This window comes from Myotis yumanensis, unplaced genomic scaffold, assembly GCF_028538775.1.
Source record: "Myotis yumanensis isolate MYYU_CA2020_CCGP unplaced genomic scaffold, mMyoYum1.0.hap1 SCAF_1, whole genome shotgun sequence".
Lineage (NCBI taxonomy): Eukaryota > Metazoa > Chordata > Mammalia > Chiroptera > Vespertilionidae > Myotis > Myotis yumanensis.
Window position 1 is genome coordinate 183808669 of NW_027223752.1, and position 27345 is coordinate 183836013.

At 36.1% G+C, this 27345-nt stretch overlaps 1 protein-coding gene across 7 annotated transcripts in view; it reads right to left on the reverse strand.

The window, feature by feature from the left end:
* Positions 1-27345, reverse strand: part of ARHGAP24 (Rho GTPase activating protein 24) — a 554910-nt gene that overhangs the window by 59883 nt on the left and 467682 nt on the right. For all 7 annotated transcript variants that reach the window (XM_070393355.1, XM_070393371.1, XM_070393389.1 and 4 more), the window contains one exon: positions 4586-4708. In XM_070393355.1, coding sequence (XP_070249456.1) covers positions 4586-4708 — 123 coding nt within the window. The remainder of the gene's footprint in view (positions 1-4585; positions 4709-27345) is intronic.

Here is a 27345-nt window from a genome sequence, read left to right on the forward strand (position 1 = left end):
TTCCATATACCCTGCTTCCAAAACAACTGAAAAGAAACCCAGTGTAAAACAAAACAAACAAACAAACAAACCCCCTAAACTTTTCCATAGCTAAATCAGTGTTTTGACATTCCAACTTTGGGATTTGATTGTCAGGCAGAAATGATGTGCCTGCCAGTTAGCATTGCTAACAGGCCTTCACAGTTTCTGGGAGATTGCTAGCAGATCTCACAAAGTTGAGGCATCTACACTCAATACCAAACTTGGTTATCAGGCTGGGTTGCTCAGAGAGGAGGTCTACTTCACCCATTCCACTAGTTCTCTTTCCCCACCTGGTTAGTTGTTGTCTAAATTGTCCTTATTTAACAAAAAGGAAAGCTCTACATTTTATGATTTTCACTTCACAGTTTTTAATTTCTAGAGATTCAAAGCTAGGTAAGCTCCTCGGGTTTCTCCTCTATTTTAATCAAATGTCTATTATTGGAGTGGTAAGGAAGGGAATATTTTACATGTATATGCAACCTGAACAAAGATAAGTTTAGGTGCCTCATGAAAAACATTAACTTTTTAAAAATGCAGTTTGTGAAACTGCAATACAGTCAATAAAATGCCCTCTCTGTAATAGACATTTAAAATATATCCAAAGGTAGTATACAAAAATCGATAAACCAGGGAAATATGTCACCTTCCAAATGCCATTTAATCAATGACGAACACCAATCTTTGAGTGGTGGGAAGGAGGTTGGAAGTCATAGAGGTCTTCATTTAGGATCAACAGGGCCATAGGTTCCATACAAAGACAGGAGGGGAAATGTATTCTCTTATGTAAGGTATTCATGGCAAAACCCTTTAAAAGAGCTTTATTGAATTATCATTCACATATCATAGATTTTCCCATTTAAAGTTCACAATTAGATAGCTCTTAGTATACTCTCAGAGATATATGAAACCATCATCACAGTTAATTTTAGAAAATGTCATTACCTCCAAGAAAAGATCTCATATCTTTGGCTATTTTCCCTCTACCACCCTCTTACTCTCCCATCCCAGCCCTAAGCAACCACTAATCTCTTTTCTATCTCTATACTTAGATTTCCCAGTTCTATACGTAACATGAATGAAATAATGTGACATGTGGTCTTTTGCACCTGGCTTCCTTCACTTAGCATCATAGTGTTTTCAAGGTTCCTTCATGTTGTAGCAAGTGTCAGTACCTCATTCTGGCTGAATGATAATCTATTACATGGATGCTAGTACATTTTGATTGTCTATTGTCCATTGATGAACATTTGAGTGTTTTCACTTTTGGCTATTAGGAATAATGCTGCTCTAACTATTCATGTACAGGTTTCTGAAGGACATATGTTTTCATTTCTCCTGAGAGAAATAAAATGTTGGGTCCTATTGTAACTATGTTGAATCATTTGAGGACTTGATAGACTTTTTCAAAGCAGCTGCATGATTTTACAGGTCCATCAGCAATGTAGGAGGGTTTTGATTTCTACACATCCTTGCCAATACTTATTATCAGACTTTTGGATTCTAGCAATCATAGTGGGTGTGAAGTGGTATACCATGGTGGTTTAGACTTGCAGTTCTCTGATGATTAATAACTGCATACCACCTTTGGATTGAGCATCTTTTCATGTGCTTATTGATCATTCGTATATTTTTCTTGGAGAAATGTTTATTTAGATTCTTTGTCCATTTTTAATTGAGTCAAATTAGGTCCAAAACTTGATTTGTCTTTATTATTGAGTTATAAATGTTCATTATATATTTTGGATACAATGTATAATTTGCAAACACTCCCATTCTATGGGTTCTTTTTCATTTTATTTTTAAAAAAATATATTTTTATTGATTTCAGAGAGGGAGGGAAAGAGAGAAACATCAATGATGAGAGAGAATCATTAATCTGCTGCCTCCTGCACACCCCTTACTGGGGATCGAGCCCACAACCTGGGCATGTGCTCTTGACTGGAATCAAACCTGGGACTCTTCAATCTGCAGGTTGACACTCTACTGATCCAAACCGGCTAGGGCTTTTTTCATTTTCATGATGGTGTCAATTCAGGTATTTTTGAAAAACTCTATTCATTCGAATCATCACACTTAAAAAAAAAACTTTTGCTTTTAATATAATGAAGAATATACTATCAATGAGGCATGGACTTGTAATTGTGTTTTTGTTGTTGGGTTGTTTTTGTTTTTTTTTCTCCCACAGTAGAAGTAAGAGATCAAACTATTGGGATTAAAAGCAGGAGGAAGCTCACAAGTCAGGAGACCTGGGTTTTCTTCCTGGTTCTGTTACTCCCAGAATGCCACTTATCAAGTTAGTCCTCTACCCTAGGTCTTAATGACCTAAGCCATAAAATGTGGGGTTGAACTAAAACAGTGGTTCTAAAATATTCTTACTGAGTGGGAAACTTATTTTCAATTAAATGTTAAGTGAAGCCCTAATATGTAAAATAAGTGGATTTTCAGTTATATAAATGTATTATTTGAAACTCAAATTTATAATATTTCTGTATAATTCAGTCAATGAGCACAGGGGGATGATACTGATGCAAACATTTGAGACCAATGAATATGGGTGGCAGTTGGAATCTTCTATCACTGTCAATATTTAGTTCAGTTCTATACTCTGTCTTAAGTTTAGATAATTCCTATGTTTAGATAAATCACAAAGGATTTCTTGCAAATTGAATGAGTGCTTTAAAAGTTTGCTTTGCAATCTCATGATACTCTTCAATTAAACAAAGAGGGCAGAAGATTTATTTTTTTTGATGCATCGTTTCTGTGATAAGTACTCTATGCCAAAATATCTCTCTTGAAAAGTAAACTTGAATCAAGCATTCATAGAATAAAGTATATAAGCCAATCATCTACTAGAATATACCTTCCAGGTTCATAAATTTGAAGATTCATTTATAGCTTTTGCCCAGTCCCATTGAGATCATTTCTGATACTCTTGGGCTGATAGGACCGCTTATGGTCACTGATTTGGCGAAGCTTGCTGAATCGCATTCATTTTTCTTGAGAAAAGGACAGACAGAAGAGGAGGAAAGGGAGAAAACAGCACAATTGATGGAAATAATCCCTCACCTCAACAAAAATACCTCCTTCAGCAGATATGAAGGATTCTCCTGAACTAAGACACTCAGAAATCTCATAACAGAGGGTCTCCTGTTTTGAAGGTAGACACATCCTCAGGCTCCCCACAAACCCATAGCCCTGGAGGTACCAGCAAACCGCCAGTAGTGAAGTATGGATTTCACATGGATAGTCATGTGAAGATTCTCTGATAAGGCACTGGGGTAGGGATCTCAGCCCCATACTCCTTTTTGAATGTTTTTCATAGTGGCTTCGCTCACCAGACATTTTAGTATATGAATAGGGTGGCCATATAAGTTGTCACCCAAACTGAGACACTGTGAGAGTGAGAGGTAATACTATCAATCATTAGCCTGAGACAACAGTTGTAAACCAGGCTGTTGCCAGGCAAACTGGGGTGAAGGGTCATCCTGGTTAGGAACCAGGTTCTCCCCAACAGAAGATAGTGCTAAAGAACAAACAATTGGCAGATACGTATTACCAATCTGGCAAAATATCAATATGTCTTCAATGAATCTTTACTAGTTTAACCTGAACCTAACTTTTTAATTTTTAAATGAAGCTTTTGAAATTTTTCTAAAATGTAAAGTGGTTAGTCAGCCTAAGGAGCCTCTGATATGTTAAGGGGAAAAAAATCACTTCTGAATGCAGGGTGCTGACAATACGTGAGGGAATATAAAACAAATATGGAAACTGTAATGGTTTTACTAAATATGAATTACTTAATACAATTTGTTTAAACTACAGCAATATAAAATAATTAGTCTGTACATTCTTGGAAACACGTGTCGGTTATAGATGAATATTTTGGGGTTCTTATTTTATTGGTTCCATTTACTGAATGTTTAAATAATTTTTCTGTCCATATTATTCTATTTTATATTCCTTGACAGACGAAGATCATTTCTGTCACCCTTTCTTCCTCCTTTTAGTTCTATTAATAGCACCATTTTATTTATTCTTCATATGGTAAACTCTCAACCCTGTATTAACTAAAATTTTTTTACAAAGTTATTATCAAATCCACAAATACTTCCCTGATTACAAAGCATTTTTTTTTATCCCCATATTCATCAGATTTTCATTCAAAGCTTTGCGATTTCTTTGTTATGTTATTGAACATCTGGAGGTTTGGGATCTCTTCTAAAGCTACTAGTCATTTTTTTTTTTTTTTGCCTCATATCTACATGTTCTTAACTAATCTACTTTGATGGTATCAGTCTCATAACTATTTATTGTTAGTGAATATAAAAATATAATCCCTCTTTGTAATTCAAGATATTCATGGAAGGTTGATTATTAATGATATTGCCTCAATGAAACTTCCAGTAGTTACTTAGATATGGGTTTAGCCATAACAGAATAGTTTACTATTTATTTTAACATTTATCCTTTTGAAAATAGGAGATAATACTCATATTAGCTGGAGGAAAGGATGAACAGGTTTGGTCTACTTCTCCATTTTTCCATGACTTAAAAATATACTCACCTCCTCCAAAAGGGCCCCATATGACGCGGCGGATGGACTTCACCCAGTCTTCCATATCATGCTGGGTGCCCGCCATGAGGAGGTAGCTCTCATGATTTGCTGTCATCCGTTCTCGATCGCCTCCTGTAAGAAGACAGTCACACATGAGAGTATGCTCAGCCAAAGATTCCCCATCAGCAGCCGCCTAGGGAGTTCCTGACACACAGACTGTGCCTAAGGCAGCCAGCACTATGTTCTACCCAATGAATTGGAAATATTTACCATGATTTCAACATGGGGAAAAAAAAAACCTGCTTAAAAAGGAAAGACTCTTACGTTTCCAGGGGAAAGCTGGAAAATAAATGCCATTCTCCAAACAAAGCCTGCCTTTTTGTCCTAGCAACAACCCATAGGCCTGCCTTAACTCATAAGCCAGTCTATGCACACTGCACTGCTGAATAGGGAGAAACAGCAAAAGCAAAATGAAAGATGGAAACGTGATCTGCAGAGCCTGGGATTTTGTCTGAAGAAAGTGCATGCACAGCGAGGCCACCAACACCTCATGGGTGAGCTGGGGAGTTCTAGGAAAGCAAAAGAGCCACATGAAAAACTTTTGACACCGAGGTCCCCCTCTATCACTCTGTCCTGGCAGGAAAGCCTTCCCCCGAGATCATACCTCCAGGAGGGCAAAGAGGAGAGAAGATACAATGCTGGCCAGTCACAAGGCCAAATCAGTGCCCCCACCCCTATGGGCCTCACACTGAAGAGTGAGATGTAGGAAACCCCAGTGGTGCCTCCATGCAAAAGGTTGGTGGATTGATCAACATTTAATTTTCACTGAGTGTTGCAAAATGTGCAGCCTGGAGTTGAATCAATTCGTGTCCAAGTGCTTTGTTTTGTTAAGACTGCTGCTGTTTGTTTGTATTAAGATGCATCTCTATTCCTTTATGAGGAGCTTGCAGACTCCAATTTACAACACTGCCTTTTCTTTCACATCCAGTCTATTGCCCACATAGCTCTGAAAGCGACAGGCATTTGCGCTTGTGACCTCTGAATTTTATACAAATGCCCTAGGTTGAGAAATACAACTATTTTAGCACTGCTTCAAATTTATAGAACAAGTGAAAGGTTAGAGAAGTGAAATAACCTTAAGCCAACCAAAGAAACAACTACATTGGTATTTTACATTTTAATACTACTGGGTGGAAATGGGGGAGGGACCAAGGGACATATCAAATAGGTTTCCTAATATCTACAGATCTCTGGAATAAACAAAACTGGCCATCTCATATTTTAAAGAACATCTCACTATTAGGGAAACAATGACACTCTTACACCTTCAGGTGTATGCTAGGTCAACCATCACTTTAAACAACTTTTATCCGAAAAGGCATAGGTTCAGGAATTAAAAAAATAAAAACCTCCTAAGCCCTGGCCTAGTAGCTCAGTTGGTTAGAATATCATCCCCATACACCAAGGTTGTGGGTTCAATCCCCAATCAGGGCCCACACAAGAATCAACTAATGAAAGCATAAATAAGTGGAACAACAAGTCGATCTCTCTCTCTTTATTCCTCTCTCTCTCTCAAATCAATACACAGTAAAAAATTTTTAAAAAAGAAAGAAAACCCTGCTGAAATTGTAATTCTATCTTATATTAGCTGTTTGCCTTCTGGGAAATTATATAATTTCTGGAAACTCTCTATTTAGAAATAATAATCCCTATATAATAAACTTTCATGAGAATTAAATGCAATAAAGTAAAAATACCAGCACTATGTTAAGCTAAAAGAGAAATTCTGTAAATATTAATTCGGTCTCATTTTACTGTCTCTTATCCCTAAAAATGCTAAAAGGACATATTACACTTAATTTGAACTGAGAGATATTATGTCTAGTAAGTAAGTGCTTGAGAACAATTTGTCAATAGTACACATATAGAGGGATTTTTAAAAGGCTACCTCTCTTTGATACATAACAATACACATAAATTGTGTCCTGTATATGTATGTAACTATGACATACATTAGTATGCATATTCATGGTTGTATGCCATAGAAAGCGGCAGAAAAAACTGAATGACAAAAAAAGGTGCTTCATTTAGCATGGCACAGAACTATAGATTTAGTTTGCATTCTGATCCACTTACACGACAGCACTGGGCCAAAAAAAAATTACCATTTGAAGTGAGAATATTTTAATTATTCTCTTTGCCAGAAGGATGGTTGGCAATTCAATTTGGACAGCAATATCCTGCTGTGTCACTCCCGGCCCAGGCAGAAGCAGCCCTGGTAATGAGAGTGAGTGACAGCGGCTGCAGTGTTTCTGCCTGAAAGCAGAGAGAAAAGGAGAATGATGAGCACAACTGGCCATTATCCCCTGACTTTTCATGTGATTCTCTGTCTCTGCGGGTGGTGCTGTGTGTCTCACCCTAAAGCTCATTTAGACTGCCAATCACAGATATGACAGCCCATCTGTGAATTTCACTCATGGATATAGAGCTTCGAGCCTGAGCGTATTAGCAAGAGAGGGGGAAAGACTGAGAAAGACTTTTTCTACAAGTCTCAGTGAGAATGCAGACTCATTGGTAAGAATGCGATGAAAACAACTGGCGACATTTATATAGATATAAACTAGATATTCTGTACTAAAAATATGTGATTTCTAACTGGTGATGCTATCTGTTCTAACTCACAACCCTTCAGTTCTAAAGGCCTGCTTCTGGTACTGCACCTCACAATGGAAGGGGCTCAAGAACAACTTATTGAATACATGGTTAAATAAATGAATAAACTCAATATTGACTTCCAACCATGTGAATCAAGTTTTACTCTTGGTTAATCCTTTATGGGGATTAATGATCCATTTAACCATTGTGAATCTCAAATTCTTTCCAAAGGTAAAGTTTTAAAAAGCAGCTTTGAGATTTATCCCTGGAGGGAGTGTCATTGTCATCTTCAATCCACATACATGTATGTACCTGTGTGTTTATGTCTATATTATAGCCATTATACACTCCCCATTCTTAAATTCTGCTTCAACATAAATTCCTATGTAGTTTTATTTTTATTTTTAATACTGCTTTCTATGAAAGTGGATTATACACATTTTAAAGGACACAATGTATTGGTAAATTATATACAACTTTTAGATATTAACTCAGATTGGAAGCAATGCTTTGGTGATAATATTAATACTTCAAGCATTTGTGATTTGAAGTTAACTAAGTAGGTTACACCATTTAATTTTACTTGTTTATGTATGTAATTGAAAGGATTTGTACATTTCATTGGGATCTTCTGTATATTTGGATTAGATATAAAATTTTCTTTCTCAGAAAGGAAACATATTTTCTGAAATAAAATAATTGACAGGTTTGATTTTGCAAAAATTTAAATAAGATTAAGAAAAGTTTCATGAATTTAATAGACTAAGAAAAAGTTTAATCTAATATTAAAAGTCAGGCTAAAGAAAATTACATTAAAATAAAAGCACAGTTAATTAAAAACAGGAATACAAATATCCATTAATTATATGAATAATTACAAAATAATATTTTAAAAATAGTTTTTGATAAACAACTTTGCAAATAATTTATTATTATTATTTGTTTTACTCCTCACCCATGGATATGTTTTAATTGATTTTTAGAGAGAGAAGAAAGGGGAAAGAGAGAGAAACATCGATGTGAGAAACATCGAACCTAAACCCTAGGTATATACCTTCACCAGGAATCAAACCTGTAACCATTTGGTGCATGGGACAATGCTCCAACCAACTGAGACAATGGATGCAAAGACTTTTTCAAATTTTTAAGAGAAGTATTGGAAATGGTTTTCCAACATATACATACTCATTGTTTATAGGAGTATGAATAATATTCCTTATGATGCAGTCACTAAATTAGGGTTTTAAAGAATATTTGTTAATATGAGTTTTTATTACACAAAAGGAAGTATACAAAGTTTATATATATTATCTCAATTTCCATATAAGTAGACAGCAGATAAATAAGATACTAGATTAAAATACAATAATGTTAACAATGGTTAACAATGGTTATCTCTAAAAATTTTTTTCTCTTCTTTTGTTCTTTTCTACATTTTCCAGATATTTACCCATTTGTTGTTACATAATACAGGTGTTTTTTCAGATGTTCTACCATATATTATTTTATTATCATAAAAAATTATTGAAAAGAACAAATGATAGGAATCATATAGTCAAGAAAGCACTAATAAAAAAAGCCAACATGAGCTGAAGATAATTATCATTACCCTCACTGAGTGTTGCCTAATCTGGCTCACTGTGAACTCTCACTAATTTTCCTTTAACCTTCTCCCTCTCTCCCCCATGCTGACCCAGAGCATTTCCCCAAGGGAAGGTTTGGGACAAGAGACCAGTGTTGCTCAAAGTGCAGAAGACACCAGGTAACTGGGACCTCCTCAGTACAAAGGGGGCTGCTACTATTATGTGCATTATCTTTCTTAAAAAATATCTAAATAAATATTTTACTGAATTTATTGTGTGGAAATTTTCAAAAAAATAGTCACCAAAACAGGTTTGTTCTTTTTTTTCCAATGAAAATAATTACTGTAAATTGTCAAAATTATGAACTAAAAAGCCAATTACTTAGAAGTGATGTATTTATATGTGTGTCATCTCGAGTAAACAAACCTTTAAAGAGATACAGAGAATTACTTGTTTGTATTTGAATTTTAAAACAACTTGCTCCAGGGAAACTGTGGTCATAAGCATTTGGGTTCATTTCCAAACAGTTCATGAACAGACCTGAGGACCTTTCAGCGAATACCTCTCATACTGTTAATAATTTCAAGGGTGAACTGTTTCCTCATTCCCAGGTACAAATCAGGTTAAACCAGACCTATTATACTCTCAGTTTTATTATAGTTAAGAGAAAAATATTTTAATGTTCTAAGTTGGGTTATTAAATTTCACTCATACAACTGCAAAGTCTTTGTTTTTTAATTTAAGCATTACTTTTCTCAAAACTTAGTTTAGGTTTTTATTGGTAGTAGAACTCTAATGATAAATTGCAAGATATAAAGTAAATTCTGAAGCATATCAGCGGAAAATGACTGAGATGGAAAAATACAACTTTCCTTTTATGTAAACTGATACTTGGAAAACAATCAGTTACATGAAATTATAAGCTTCTATGGATAGTATCACTTCTTACTAAATAATAACAATCAAAATAATAAAACAGCACATAAGTTATAAAATAAGGGCAGAGAAAAAATGGGTGTCACATTCAATATCATATTTAATTTTTCATATTGTTTTGGGTATTATAGAGATATTGTTATTTGAAAATTAAGAATGTTGGTGTGTTTTCCTAATTAAAATTTTTCCAAGTATGTCTTCCTCAAAGGTTAATTTCAAAAATATCAGAAGGGCAAAATTTCAGTATAATCCAGTTATAATCCATAATCCAATGCAGAAAACTTGCATTACTTTAAAATTAGATTTTTGAATATTTTAAAATCCCTAAACTAGAATATGAGAATTAAGAGCCCAGTGGCATTAATAATTGTTCTGTTTGTATTTTGTAGTCAGTACCGCACACTAAACCGATTACTAAATATTATTTTGCATTATAATAAAATTAATGCTACATTTTAATTTCATGCGTACTTTATAATACTGTTTTACAGATTTCTTATAACCCCATAGTAGTTCATAATCTCTTTGTAAGAAGAAATCATACTATAATATATAGCTAACTTATGTTGAAGGTGAAAATAGCGATATAAATGTTACATTTATACATATATATAAATGCACACTTGTTAACCAGTTATAGATTTATGAGCACTTATTAATTATGATAGATTTCTAATAATTAAATTTAGAAATAATTTTGTTTTTGGAAATCTATCTAGTTGTCTACAGACAGAGAAAGCACTGAACTAAAAATTCTATACTATACTAGTTATTTCTGATTGCCTTACCTCAAACTTGACTATAATAAAATCCAAAGATGTGAGCAAAAGTGCTTCCTGGATCAAATTAGAAAAATATATACATGCTTATAAAGAAATACTGAAAAATTACTAAATTGGAACAATGAAACCAGATTCTTCAAGTTCAAATTAGTCATTGACTAGCTGTGAGATCCCTCATCTTTAATTGAGAGTAACAACAACACCTGTCTCATAGCTTTATTGTGAATTAATTGAATGAAAAATGACCACAAAATACGTTGAATAGTACTTGGAACATAGGATGCTCTGCTCAGATTATTATTGACATGCATAATAATGTTACCCCCTACATTTTTAATATAGTAAATATTTGTCATTTGAAGTCTTTAAAATGCAGGAAGATAGCTTACCTTTGGGCAAATATTCTGAATATATTTGTAAAGAAAAACCCTTTTATAGGAAAATAATTATTATTTATTTTTAAAGTAAATATTGATTTTCATATTGGTCATGTTTTTAAAAGCATAATTGTGATATACTTACTTATAAATGATTAACAAAATCTTTAAGACCTTGATAGAATCCTGTAAAATAAAAGGGTAATATGCAAATTGGCCCTAACGGCAGAAAGACTGGGAACGACTATTTGCTAGGATGCACGCTGACCACCTGGGGCCAGATGCTCAATGCAGGAGCTGCCCCTTAGTGGTCAGTGAGCTCCCACAGGGGGAGCGCTGCTCAGCCAGAAGCTGGCTCATGGCTGGCCAGCACAGCGGTGGTGGCCATGCTAAGGATGTCCGACTAACAGCTGAGGCCCGCTCCCTGCAGGGCTCCCGGGCTGCCAGAGGGATGTCTGACTGCCAGCTTAGGCCCGATTCCCTGGGGAGCAGGCCTAAGCCAGCAGGTGGACATCCCCTGAGGGCTCCTGGACTGCAAGAGGGTGCAGGCTGGGCTGAAGGACCCCCCCCCCCACATGAGTGCATGAATTTTCATGCACCAGGCCTCTAGTAGTTTATATTTCCACTAATTTTTCACATTTCTTGGACTTATTCTTTCAAAAAACTATTTGGCAGAGCACAATTACTATAAAGATGATATAATTTATTTCATTTTAGGTATTTGTTTTCCATATTGCACTGGGCCATCAATAAGATCTCAATTTAAGTACTACAATATATTTTGATTTTCACTTATGTCAGAGACTCAGAATCTAGTCACTTCCTGTACAGCATTTTATTAAATTCTGATTAAAATTCCCAAGAAATAAAAGAAAAATATTTTCTTGGCAGAGCAAAGGTATCTAGAATTTAAGTCCTCTTCTAATTGATCTTGGCTTAGTTTGGGAGATCAATGAATTCAAAATTTTATCTGATTGCTATAGAAGTCAGACAGGTAGAATAAGTTACCTGTAGAGTCAGATCAGTTTAGTCCAACAAAGATGATACAGACTGGTGTCCCAAGGGAAAGCAAGTCCCAATGCAATAATTTACAACTTGTAATAAATGGAATACCATCCATAGTCAAAGAAACAAGGCAGAATTTGCTGACTTGGACAAATAAAAAATCAAAAGCATTTTTTCTATGAGGAGGTACCTTACTACAAATGATGACTTAAATAATGAGAAATATCAGAAAATTTGGGGTTATTTTTTGATATATTGAAATTTATACTTCCCATGACTATGCCAGTAAACCCCCTATTGCAGTGTTTCTCAAAGTGTGATGCAACTCTAGTCTACATGTCTAGGAAGATAGGAAGCATCTGAGAACTTGTTAAAACTACAAATGCTTGGGCCCAAGCCCAAACCAACCAAGTCAGAAACTGGTGGTGAGACTCAGCAATCTGTTCTTTAAAATGCCTGCTATAGGATTCTGATGCAAGCATAAAGTTTGAGAACCACCCTTGTAAGAGAATTTGCTCTAATAGGCAGAGGCTATACATTTTAGAATCCATGTATTTCAGCTACATTCATCCTATTAGCTTGTATCCATGTTTTATTCTATCAGTCATAGCCAGCCAGCCAGAAAGTACTAACTTTTAAAGCTAGGGATCATATAACTTATCTAATTGCTTATTTGCATTGTAAATGATTAACACTCTGCAACTAGTTTTGCAAGGACATGTCATTCAAGTTGGGATTATGGAGTCTAGCAAATTTGTGGGCCTCATGCATTAAAGATACCATACTTAATCAGAGCAAACATTAGAGCATTTCTTTTTGTATTTAAATACTGTGTCAATATACGTCTTCCCCTAACACCCAGAGTTTGATGAGTGAAATAGAACACTAAATTTGGGGAGACATGCCACTCTTGAAGATCTAGATTAGAATGCTGAAATCCATTTTAAAAATCTCCTAGTATCCCACTCCTCTTATTGTTTTTGAATAGTACAAACTTGTAAGATTAGTGATAATATCAGTTGACACAGCAGGGTGATTTACATTTTACAAATTACTTTTATATTCATTTATTCATTTGGTTTTTACAATAACCCTGGGACGTAAAGCAGAGCATTCATTCATTTATCCCACACATATTTACTGAGCACCTGTATCGTGCCAGTTATTATTCTAGCTTCTCAGGATATAGCAGTGAACAAAACAAAGGTTGGAGTTTAGAAGTGAGGTCTGGATGGCAGATACAGTCATCAAGGTGATGGTATTTTAAAACATGGACTTGGATGGGGTCTCTTGGGAATACTGTAGCAAGATAAAGTTAAAGTGAACTCCAACATTTATAGACTGAGAAGAAGAAGAGGAATCAGCAAAATAAGTTGAGAAGATGCAGCCAGAAAGGTAGGAAGAGAAATGAGAAAGGCTGGGTGAAGAAGGTGATCAGGTGAGTCAAATGCTGTTGAGAGGTTAAATAAAGTGAGAACTGAGTACCAACTACTAGATTAGGGAAACAGAGATTATTGGATTAGGCAACATGGAGATTATTGGTGACCTTGAAAGACTGACCAGACTAACACAGAAAACAGAAAGAGCCAATATCAACAACCCCTCTAGGCATTTTAATGTAGAGAGAAGCAGTGGATGGCTCTCAGAGTCATGGGGACAAAGGTGTTTAAGATGAGAAATATCACAGAATGTTATATGCTTATGGAATTATTCACTGGAGAGGAAAAACATGTAGAAGAGATGAGGTGTAAAGATTCATTCACATTTCTTTAATAAAGCTATGCTCACAATCCCTCATGCTCTTCGGAATATTTAGTAAAATCTGGCAATTAACATAATTGATTTCTGCCAAAAGTTTGTTAACAGTTTGTTAAAAATATGTAAAACATCTAGGAGATATTGAAAACAAAAGAACTAGTATTGAGCAGCTAATAAGTTTCTTCACAGGTCTGCCTGGGGGCAAAATAAGGAATGGTGTTAAATTCATAAAGCATTTTTCAAAACTAAATTTTTTTATATTAATTTGGACACAATTTTTAGTATTTGTGCAATAGGAGATTTTTGGCAACTTAATTTAATTGGGACAATTTATTATACAATATTAGTTTTATTTGTCACAGTGTTAATTATCTAACTTTACACAGCAGCAGTTTTATAGAATGTCTTGGTATATACAAAAAAACCCAAAATTTAAAATAAAATACTATGCTTGATTGTAATTAAATTATCCCAACCAAGAAATGGCAACTAGTAATTATTCTAATAATATAAAATTTTAAAAAAGTCTTTGATTCAGTTTGAATGTTGTTCTCTTAAGCAATTAAAATTAACTTGGCAATTAGAACACTTCACTGTCCATTGTACTTTAACTCTCACAGTTCATGATTTTCTGGGTGTTGTGAGCTCTAGTGTGCATGTTTGGGAGGGTTAGACATAAAATTTGTCTTACAGGTCTGAAATTTGAACTCAGCCCTTCCGGTAAAAGTGCACTTCTTCACCGAGCACACAATTGTACAATGTGTTAAAACCCCAACACTTTCAAAAACATTGGTGTTTCAGGAATATTTTTAATTCCACTAAAAAGGATACTTGTGAATTTCCCTAATTTGCTTGATATAAACACATTACACACTAATTCTATGATTTCCTCAAGTGTAGCCATTTCCTCAATCAGTGTTGAAAAGAGTCTCTATGTTCATTCTGCCAATTCCTTAACCTATGTCTGGAGTTAGGGGACAATGGTATGTAAGATGAGAAGTGTTATAGAATGTTGTATACTTATGGGGATTATTCACTGAAGGAAAACTTAATTGTCTCATTCTATTTACAAATAATTCCAAGAACCTACAAAAGGAGTCAGGACCACAAGGTCACATGTTGTTCACATGAAGTTCCTATAAAGAATACTACTCCATATCTGCTTTTTAATCCAAGCCCTTGCATATTAAGTTAGAAAGGATAACACTGTCAGAAGGACTAAGTAGACTTTCTCTTTTTAATGAACAAATGGCTGTTATGAACACATTTTAGGATGATTTCTTTTCAAATAAACACATATGCATATACAATTTAATAGCCATGCATTTAGGGTTGCTAAATCAGATAGAAACATTATTATTAAATGAGGATGTCGAATTGCATCGACGCAAATCACTTGGTAAAAGGATGGGTTAAAACCAAATGGGGTATGTGTGTGTGTGTGTGTGTGTGTGTGTGTGTGTGTGTGTAATCCAAATTATAGAAGTACATTTTTTAATTTATAAAAAATTATGAAATCTAACAGTTTGGCTATCATAAGTGGGTAAATACTCATTGCATTACCTGAGAGGAAACAAAGGCAAGGAGAAGCTCCTAGAAAAAGCTGTCAGACGTTTTATATTGTATCATTTTTTATGTAATATCTTTCAAATCTAGTACAAATATCCACTTCTCTAACTTCCTAAAGCCCAGCAATTTTTCTAGATACATGAAGTAAATTAAAATTAGATCCTGCCTGCTGATAGATTGATGCTGTGTATCTCATAATTTTAAATTAAAGAGTAATCAGCCAGACTCCACAAGTTAATTCAACTCAGTATACCATTATTAATTAACATTTAATGAATACCCACAAGTCTATGCAGTAGCATTAGAAGTTGGTAAACCAGCTGCTGTTTGGGGCATGTAGTCTGATTCATAGATAATTATCAAGCTAAATCAGGCTAAACTCTGAATACAGATTCGCAGATGGACGGGCATACTGTTAAACAGAAGCCATATTCCTAAAAGCATCCAATGAGAAATAATGGCATTCTTTTTCAAATATAATGTAAGAAAGCCACCAAAGAGGTAATAGATACATGCTATCTTTCCTGATCTTTTTTGTTGGAAGGTGGGGGTTGGAAGCAAAGGCATAAAATAAGTCGATAGGCACACACATGTGCATACAGATTCACCAAGATAGAAAAAGAAAAGGCATATAAAGCCATGGAAGAAGAATGTTTTGTAGTTGAAAGCAAGATTAAATCAAGGTCACTGGGTTTCTCTTCAGTAGAATCTATAAACACCTCATAGTTAGCAAACTCAATATCTTAGATATGACCCTATTCAGAAAATGTGAAGGAACTAGTTATAATAGTTGTTGAAAGATCTTTCTTGAATAAATGAATGGAGATTGAAGAATTATGACAATTCATGAAAAGTTATTACTTATTGCTCTTTAATATGCATACAAGCTAGACTTAAAATATATTGAAATTCACGTAGGAAGACCGTTTGATGCTTGACAACATATTGCAAAGGAGACAGGGGAAATACTCAGAAGCAAAACTGGATGTCAGCAGAGAACAACCATAGGAGGGAAACAGTGGGATGGATTGCTTGTAGACTGTTAAAGTGACCTACCACCCAAGGCAAAAGTTATCTTATGACTCCAAGATGGAAAGTTATTTTGTTGATGATTAGGTGTTTTTGTTTTTGTTTTTTACTTTTTAAAATAATTCTTTATTGTTGAAAGAATTTACATATGACCCCCTTTTGTCCCCCCATTGACCCATTTTTATCTATAGTTTATCAGCCTAATAACAAGTTATTACTTCGTAACCTAGAATGAAAATTTGAAAATAACAGTCTCTGAGTCTAAAGAGAGTGCTCCTAACAACAGGGCATAACTAGTGGCACTTTTTATACATTATTTCATTTAATCAGTAGAAGTAACCTGTGAGGTAGGAATTACTTTGCCTGTTTTAGAGATTATAAAATTGAGCATCAGAGAGGTTTTATGCATTTCTCAAAGTCACATAGCTAATAAATGGCAGAGTTGTGGTTTATTCAGGTTTTAGTTTGACCTCCAAAGTCCAACCTCCCCATTACTCTTGGTTTCTTCAGGGTCATGCTATGCTTTGTTATAATTCACCCGTACTCACTTCATAGCATTTCCTTCTTCCTTTCTTCACTGAGATCTTTAATGATCTCACCCAAATGAGAAACCTTGCTGACTCTCCAAGTAAAGTTGCCCCCACCCGTCACCCACAGCACTTTGCACCTATCTCTAGTATAGCACATATCACATTATTTTATAATTCAAGTGGAGTGGCATAACATAGGCATTTGACTTACTGAATTAAAATATATGCGTTTATTACTGATTTTTAAAAGAAAATAACACCCTTAGTGGCACCAAATTTCACATATCAGGTTAGGTTCCAGTAAGAGATAATGTGCCAGATTATCTTCCATATACCCTTTCAAATACTCTCTCTGTACTTTTCCACCTAGCTCCCTGCCACAGAGACTAATTTGTACAGATGATAGTAGTGGGCCCCCATCCCTATAGCTTTTCACAGGGTTTGGCCAATAGGCAGCCATGGCAGGAGATAGCAAGGAGGAAGAAACATGACATCAGGTATTTGTATCCCTGGGTCCTAGCTCTGGAGTTGTCCTGGGTTGGGCTCTGTATCTTGATCAGAAATCAGTTCTCTCCCCAAAAGACTGTTCTCAATGGCACTCTTCTTCTGAGTCCTACTCTGTCATTGTCCCTTAGACAGCAGCCTGGAAAAGCTCCTTCATTATGAGGGAGCCCAGGTTATTCCACTATTGTTTGTAATCCCCCTACACCTCACCCACACTTTTCTAAGTGATACTTTTGTACAGAAACCTTCTTCAAATTATCCTAATTTGAGTGTGCTGCGTTTTTCAGTTGGGACTGTAATTAATACAATTAAGTTTGGATAGGAGATGCATTTTGCACAACATTCTCTTTATTTCTAAAAGCCTAGATACATAGCAACTTCAGTGCAAAGCAAAAACATAATAAACCTACAATTAGTTTAATACCACACCTACTTAAACTTTATGTAATTGTACCGCCAAGGCACTGTGAGGAATATAAAAGGAAATTCATGGCATGCTCTTCCCACTGGGACATTATGATCTTATTAAGCATGAATTAAGAAAATTATAAAGTATGAACTGAACACAGGTGCAATCCTTTATGCTACGGAGAATAAAGGGTGCTAGTTATTAAGAAAGGAATAAAGACTAACTTGTTATCAGGAAGAAGGTTCTGCAAGCAGGAGAACTTGCACTGTGTTTTGATCAGTAGTCTCAAAGTGAAGGTGGTGTTGCAGACCGGAAAGAACTCTATGCTCATGTGGAGCTCAGTGTTGTTGAAGACCTTGCCTCTACAGGGAAGCTGTCTTGGGTTGAGGTGACTGCCACAGGCTCTGGACAGTCTATGTCCATGCTCTGAGAAGTTCCCTTACTCTGACAAGAGCATTCTCCTTTGTGCCATTTCCCTAAGCCTTCCTTAGTTCTTCCTGTATATTGCCATCTTTTCCCAGGATTATTGTTTGCAAATAACTGTCCCATTATTAGAAGATCCTCAAGAAAGAGAGAATACCGACAAGGCATCATTTTTTAGATGAGTTCATCTGGGCAACACTACATGTCAGGCACCACACTTGTTAAGAGCCATGGATACAAAGATGATTAAGTCACAATTCTTGTTCATAAGTAGTGTGTCATCTAGTGGGGAAAATTAATACATGTAAGATCTCAAATTTCTAATCCTAATGAAATCAGGGGCATTGTGGGTAAATACAATGCTAACATGCACACACACAAACATATATAGATATACACATCATAGAAATGCACACAGACCCTCATACATATCCACACATGTACACCTTGGCTGGTAATTATGTGTCAGACAGGAATTGATTTACACATGAGCTAATAGAAAAGAGAAAAATATATAATGTTGAAATCATCCAGGAAATCAATTTCAAAAACAATATAAAGTGCAGGATGCTTGATAAATATCAAGATAATATTTCTTTTAATCAAATTCATTTAAATATTTCTACTTAGGTTTTATAAAATGAGTCGAATGAGAAAATATGTTAAAAATTGAGATAGATGTAAATTTTTAAAGAGAATAAACTAGATTTATTTGGCTATCCATTTGTAAGTTGGCAGCTACCGAAATGCCAAATGATAAGTTGGCCACAGTGGGGCTTTTTTTCTTAGAACCTAGAAATATATTAACACTAGGAATATATTAATAACTCTGAAGGAACACAGTGGTAATTTGAAAATCCAATATGGGAACTCAGGTTTTCCTCAAGACTGACAGTACTTATTTCATAGCAAGACATCTGAGCAAGCAAAATTTCATGCAAATCAGGTTTAACTTTCTATTCATTTTGCTTCTATAATAAAGATGAAAAAATCAGTCAGCCTCTTGCATATTCAGTGTCCTTTTCCACCAATATGTGCCCTTCTGCCAGAACTTTACACTTCTCCCTTATTTAAAATAAAAGTAATTAAAGTGACGCTGATTCATAAAGAAGAGAGTGAACTAGTGGGTGAGGGGATCCTGTTAAATATAGGACAGCACCCATTTCAGGTAGCTTAGCCACGTCTCCCATATCCCTCTCTTCATGAATTTTGGCCAGGAATCAATTATTAACTTCCAATAATGCTGATAATGTTGATGCCCATTACTATGCACTAAACAACTCCAACGCTAGTAATGATGAAACTTGGAGATCTAAACCCCCATTTCTGCCAAGTGAGCACCCACCTGCCTTCCAGATGATGTGATCGTCATCATTTCACTGAATATAAGAAATACCAGAGAGTGATATAGCAGCTTTTGTATATGAACGATGGGTTTTATGATGCTGGAAAAATCTATAATGTACACTTTGTATGCTAGTAGTGGTAAGCTATAATTCTGAAATACCTTTAATAGGTTTTCACTTTCTTTCTTTTGCAAGCTGAGTGGAAAAGAATAAAAAAAAAAAAAAAGCCTGCACATTATCTCTTTATTGTAAGGCTCCTGCATATAATACAGCTCCTGAACTAAACAATGTCTTTGGCCTTGCACGCCATGTTAAATAAAGCTTAGCAGTGACCTTGGTGCCAAGAAAACGAGACGGTGGCTTTATTTCAGCTCCTTCTTGGCAGATGTCCAGTGTACAAATTGGCACCTGGGTGACAGCATCATAAAACCAACCAAGGTGAATCAAATGTGGAAAGCCACCCATGTATACAATATCAGATCATCTACATACTTGAAACCAGGCATATGAAGTTTTATTTTGCTTTGCTTCACTAAATATGAGTGGGAAATGGATTGCTTCTGACAGTCCTGCTATCATAATTTCAGAAAAAAATGCTCTTTGTATGTATTTAAGAATAATGTGCAACAGAAGCTCAGGAAGAAGACAGATGTTCAATAGAAACCGAATGCAGGGGAATGATCTCTCCACAGAACACAAGGGAGCCCGGCTCTTCATTTACATGCTAACATTTTCATGAATCTCACTGGGTGATGAGCACAGGAGTATTTTTAAAAGGGACGAAAGAACTGGAACAAGGGAGGATGAGGCAGAGGAAGGAAGAACAGGGAAAGAGCATGTGTAGTGTGCATATAGATCCTATATAATAAAAGCCTAATATGCTGTGTCTGGTCATCTGGTCAGCCGTTCAACCAATCAAAGCGTAATATGCTAATGATATGTTAAAGCTGCTCAACTGCCTTAACATATCATTATGTGCTATGATGCACACTGACCACCAGGGGGCAGACACTTCAACTGGTAGGTTAGCTTGCTGCTGGGGTCTAGCCAATTGGGACTGAGTGTGACGGGCTGGACACGCCCTGGAGCCCTCCCACGGTCCCTCCCCAGCTGGCCAACCTCCCGTGTCCCTCCTTGGCCCTGATCGTGCACCAGTGGGGTCCCTTGCCCTGGCCTGAGCCCTCTTGCAATCTGGGACCCCTCAGGGGATGTTGGAGAGCCAGTTTCAGCCAGACGGCAGAATGTCACTATGACACACACTGACTGCCAGTGGGCAGATGCTCAATTCAGGAGCTACCCCCTGGTGGTCAGTGCACTCCCACAGGGGAAGCGCTTCTCAGTCAGAAGCTAGCCTCAGGGCTGGCGAGCGCAGTGGTGGTGGCGGGAACTTCTCCTGCTTCTGTGGCAGCACTAAGGATGTCCGACTGACAGCTTAGGTGGGGAATGGGCCCAAGCCATCAGTGGGACATCCCCCAAGGGCTCCTGGACTGTGAGAGGATGCAGGTCACCCCTCCCAAGTGCATGGATTTTGTGCACCGGGCCTCTAGTAGGGTACAAAAATGTCCATTATCACAACTACTTTTCTTTAAATCACTCCAAACAATAAATAATCTGTCTGTAAGTATAATAGGATTTAAAGAATAGCTCTTCTACTTAAATGAATAATGTACATAATGTGCCTAGCTTAGTGATTCGCCCACGTGACCTAACAAAATGCTGTTTAATAAGTCACTCTTCTTTGTCCTTTTCTGGAAGGTGAAACTGATTATTCTTTGCCTTACTTTTTCCTAACATTTTACAATGCTAAGGAAATGCTTCCTTTCTTAGAACTGTGACTGTATCTCTACCTACAGACCCAGAGCTTCTCTACCCTTTTCCTAATGCTAGAAAAATGTAAATTAAATGTAACTTAAACTTCTTTGAGCATATCACAATAAAAAAAAAATCAAGTAACTTATTTTGACAAATTCTCTGTCCCCTAAGCATAATTTTAGATTTTTTAAAATTGATTTGAGAGAGAGAGAGAGAGAAATATCGATGAGAGAAAACAATTGATTAGTTGCCTCCTACAGGCCCCTTACTGGGGATTGAGCTGCAAGGAATTGAGCTTCAACTGATGCCCCAACCATTAATCAAACTGACCCAGAATCAAACCTGCGACCTCACAGTGCATGGGATGCTGCTCAACCAACTGAGACACACTGACCAAGGCATAATTTTAGGTTTGATTCTACAATTAAAGACAACAATTAAGACTGGTAATTTGTTTTATTTTACCATTCTATTTTTAAAGTTTTGTGACATAAGATCACTCAGCAACAAATACATTTACCTGTAAACTTCAATTCAGCAGATATTTAATAATACTGTGACAAGAGCATTTTAATAATGTTGCTTCACAGAACCACTCTTCTTTTTAGGGAAGTGTCACCTAAACCTCTAAAACAAGTTAATTGATTAATTGTTTGTTTGTTTGCTTTCTTCCTAATTAATTCATGCCACAAGAAGATAAATCAGACACAAATAGTGTGAATCTTTAGTGTTTCATTTTATTTGCCACGTTCATTAGTCAACAGAAACACTCCATTTACAGAAATACTCTAAAGCAAGGTAAAATAATTCTCAGTAGCTTTGATAATTGTATATTCTGAAAAGCATCATAATCACAAATGCAGTATTGATGTAAATAATAACTTGGATCTTGTCAAATTTCATTTAGCAGCCTTCCTCAAAGGATGTTCTACAGAAAATAGGTTTCATGGTCTAGAGATAAGATGTGATAAAAAATTATCCAGAATCAAATGCATCTGAGAAACTACAGGTCCAAACAAGTTAAACAGATTTCCTCTTTGCAAGACTTCTCAGTCTTCATATTTGGAAGTTGTCCTAAAACACCTCCAAGAAAGGAAAATATGAAGAGGATCCCTTATATACATGACCATGGGAAGTTTTCTTTGCAAATCATCTCGAGTAATTTGTGCTTTATGGAACACACTTGGGAAACGCCAACTTTTATTCCAGTCACTGCGCTGTACAGATGTCTGGGTTCACAAACAGAACATCGGGGGTTGGGGTGGGGAGGTTAAACAACTGGGGGCCCGGGTCCAATCCAGAACAAGTGAATCAGAATCTCTGAGAATGCAGCCCAGAAATTTATATTTTTAAAAAGCTCTTAAGGTAAAATTTTTGATGTTTTAAACATCCATGGTTTTGTTTGTTTGTTGCTGTTGTTTTAAGAATGATTCAAAGCAATTTTCAGTCTTCAAGCTGTACATTGCGGTAGTTTCACATTACTAACAGTGGAAAGTTTCAAGTATATCTCTGTTTATGGTTACTTTAGCATGCTTTTATACTTATTGAACTAAGCTGTCCAGTGTCACTAGATTCTGGAAACAACAGACCAAAACATGACCGCTATACAATACAAGCATCCCAAGGGGAACAAACTATAAAATTGTTAATAAGCATGAAATTAAAGGTTGTTTTAAACTGCAACAGCCTCGCTGCAGTAAAATCAAACCTAATATGTACCAGGGCTCTTAGCATTGCCAGAGGTCCAGCATAGATCAGAGACTTTTAGATTTTAGATGCTTTTGACCAAAGATCAAAGTATTCAGTTAATTAGAAAAATTCTTTGACCTTGTTCCCCTTTCTCACATGAAGTATAAAAGTGTACAAAGTTTCTCATTTAAGAAAATATTAAACACAGTGTTTTTGATCTTTTCAATACATCAAAAGAAAAAAAATATTTTCCAATAAACCCTCAATGACATCCCAGCTTTATTCTTAAAATACACATGAAAATAACCTGTTTACTGGAGGAAAAGAAAACTGGATTAAGGGTCAGAACAATTAAACCCTTCACCAAAGCCCAGATTAGTTTCAACTAGAAAGTTTTAAGTTTTCATCAGATTTCAAAACTCTGGTCAGATCTGATTGGCTCTGCTCGCCTTCTGTTCCAGACAGTACTGATGGGTTTTTAAAAGCAGATTTGTGTCCCAGCCCAGGGGGAACATGTTACAAATAAGGACAACCCCTGGTTACCAGACCATGGAGGTTTTAGTTTCTTCTCTCAGCCAACCTTAAAAACGAGTGGGCAGTTCAAGCTGGATGGTTATTTGAGACAGGGGACTATGGTGCTGCATCCACCTGCATTGGAATGTAGAAGTATGAAGGCACTCCAGCCAGTCAGTGTTACCATTTGGAAACAAAACTTCCTGGGAAAGAAAATATCATAATCTCTAAATTAGACATAGCAGTGAGCTCCAGTTGTTAACCCTGTGCACTGAGTGCATGGATATTTTAAACATCATCAGGAGCCTCTACCACAATGAAAGGCAAGCATATTAAATAAACTACTATTAAATATACCCTGAAGAAGAGGGTTCGGTCAGCATAACCCAATGCCATTTATGGTTCCATAGATTGCCAATAAAATGAAGCATCTTTTCTGGGCTACAATAAATATTTACTTTCTGTTTGGCAAATAAATTACTCCTCTGCAAGCTGAACATTCTTGAAGGAGCAGCACTACAATAAAGTTGGTAAAGCAACTGATAAGCAATTTGGCTTAATTGCTTCCCCATGTATGTTCTCAAGTTCCTTGCTAAGTAAATCACATGCAGCTCTCAAGAAGGCAAACTATCTCTTGCCTAGCAAATGTTATCCATGCTAGGCAGGTTTTCCATATGTTATTTAGATTCAGGATTATAAAACTCAATGCAAAAAGCTGGTCATTCAGCCCAGAGCAGTGTGGCTCAATTGGTTGAGCATCATCCCATGCACCCAAAGGTCACTGGTTTGATTCCCAGTCAGGGCACATACCCAGGTTTTGGATTCAATTCCTGGTTGGGGTACATATGGGAGGCAATCTGGGAAGCAATGGATCCATGTTTCTCTCTCACTTTGATGTTTCTCTTTCTCCCCCTCTCCTTACCTCTCTCTCTCTCTAAATAATCAATAAGAAAACATGTTTTGAAATCTGGTCATCCAATAACTATCCTACTGGTCTACTATTTTATAGGTAATTGGAATGTGGGAATAGAGATTTCTCCTGGTTTCAAGGTAATCTTGTCAGGCATTGTGTGCTTTTTTCTCCTTGGTTTTTCCATAAGAGACTCTGACAAGAAACAAATGGGCACACCTTTCCTACAATTCCTGCTCCTTCAATATGAAGGAGTAATGGAAAGTTAAAATGAAGGCAGGTCTCTGTGAATAAATAACTACCTTTTATCAGCCTGCAACTCAGATTTGTAAATCACTTATTTTTCTCCATATATTTCTAGTATCAAAAACAAGTTAGAAAGTATGCCCTCTGTAGAAGAAGTTAAGTAATTGGCCCTGAAAAGATTCCCTTTACCCAAGAGAAAATAAGGTGATTGCACTTAACAAGTTTAAGTAAGCTTAAGTAGTAAATGGTTAACTTTGCCTTTAAGAATGTGGGCCATGGTTGCAACCGAGAGGGCATATCTTCTACACTAATAAAAGAGAAACATGCAAATCAGTGTCACTCCGCTATGCCCACCAGCCAAATAGATGAGTATGCAAATTAACCCAACAAAGATGGCGGTTAATTTGCATATGCAGACGCAGGGTGAAGACTGAAGACAACGTAGAAGGAAGCCAAGTGCTGCAGAAGGGAGCGAAGCTGCGGAGAAGCAAGCGGGACAGCAGAGGCGGGAGGGAAGCAAGCGGGGCGGCGGAGGCAGGAGGGAAGCCCACCTCGGCGGGTTTTGCACCCTTCTCTGCTTTGCTCTGGCTGCAGGAAGCCCTATTCTTGCAGGAATCTTTCTGCAACAGGCCTCTAGTTGTGAGTATAAGCAAAAGAAAAAAGTAGCATTTATTGTTTGTCCACTCTGCATTAAACACAGTGCTCAGCACTTTTGCACATTTTATTTAATGCCCATACTAATTCTGCAATGTATATTCAATATCTAAATTCAAAGTCTGTTATATAGATGAAGTAACTGAGGTTTAGAAATGTTCAGTACTTCAGGGACATCCAAGAGTCACTGGTGAGACACTGATACTCACTCATTTCATTTCTCCATGACTGAGAATTAGACGATTTTCCTTCATGCTCATGTTGTTTTAAATAAGTGGCAAGTTTTATGAACAGGTACACATAATCCTGGGTTTGCTGATGGTAATGGTGACAATAAGAAAATGATTCAAGGAAAGTAGCAGCGACTGAATTTTGCTTATACTTAATTTTACTTTGGCTTTTCTAACTCAGTGACTCAGAATACCATAAAGTCTCCCTTCATAACACTTGCCCCATTCTTGACCTTTCCAATCACAAAAGTAGAACTTGCTACCAGCTAAGGTCCTTCTACTCATCTCTCCTTTCTCCTTAGTCAATTGCTTGATTGCTTTAATATTTCATTGTTCCTAAAAGTCTATTAGGTAATCCAGGAATAGAGAGTTGGCAGATGAAGTAAACTTGGGATATGTTTAACACTTTGCCCTCCTTGAGAGATGCAGAATATCCATTAGATATTGAAAACTTTGAAGTTACTCATCAAGAAACTTGCCTAACACTAGTGTGGTTTTTTTTTAATTTAATTGATCTGAAAAAAATCACTCCCCTTTAATTATGGGGAAATGATTTTAGGAACTCAGTTTCACAAATACTAATAATTTGTATAATACACATATCAAAGGTTCAAATCTGCCGACCACAAATAGCCTTACACATCAGTAAGGCCAAAACACTTACTTGTTTGAATGCTACCACCAAAACTGTCCTCAGATAACCTGGTAGGAAGATGTGTGTTTAAGTAATTCATTCATCATATTGTTGTATCAGCAAGATATGCTGTTGTGTAGAAACTTTAAAGTCGCTTGGGAACTAACTTTGCTATTCTTGGTAGTTCCCAAGTGAGCAAAATTTACTGTATTCTCGATAGGGGATTAGCAACATCTTTACCCTGAGAACTTCCAAGAAGATCAACAACATCTATGGGCAAGTGGGCTTAATTGTGAAAACCAAAAATGTAGTTATAGATGACAAAGTTTTGCCAAATAAGCTGAAAAAAAAAGAATAGAAGAGAAAGAAAAGAAACAGAAAAAGAAAGACAACAGAAAGAAATAGATGGGGCCTTGAGAATGGCTGTTTGCCATCCAGAATACAGTAGTTCTGAATTATTTACTCTGCAGTGTATGGATGAAGACAATTCCGTATACTTCAACATATATACCTATAGGACACAGAATTTTGCAGTCTTGACATAATAAAAACAAATTTACAGGAGAATGTCTTCACTAGCTTTTATCTCATCAATGCTTTGGATAACAAATGTTCTTCATTTCCTGCTATAAAACAGGTTTATTATTACTCACAGAACCCTACATTTTGTGGCTAATTATTTTCTTGCATGTCTGCTCACTTTAGCATCCACCAGCTGGGTAAGCTGTGTTTTCTGCCAAACCCATTTATGTAAGTCAGGTTTCTTTCAGATGTCATAAAATATTCTTCAGTTAAGAAACTTGCATAACTTGATATGCACTAGCATTTCCTAAAATTATTTGATCTGATACATTTACTCCCCTGCCATACCTAGGGGCAAATGGTCTGTAGAATTTAGTTTCATGAATATTATTTCGTAATGTATGCAATATGAAGTGTTCAAATATGAATGCAAAAACTGAGAGGTGTTTCTGTGAAAACTATTTTTATGCTTATTACACAGGATTGACAAAGTTACTATTAAATTCGATGTGAGAAAAACAGCAGCAATTATTGGTTTAATAAAATCATATCTTTTTAAAAATATATTTCTTTATTGATTTCAGAGAGGAAGGAAGAAGGAGAGAGAGATAGAAACAACAATGATGAGAGGGAATCACTGATCAGCTGCCTCC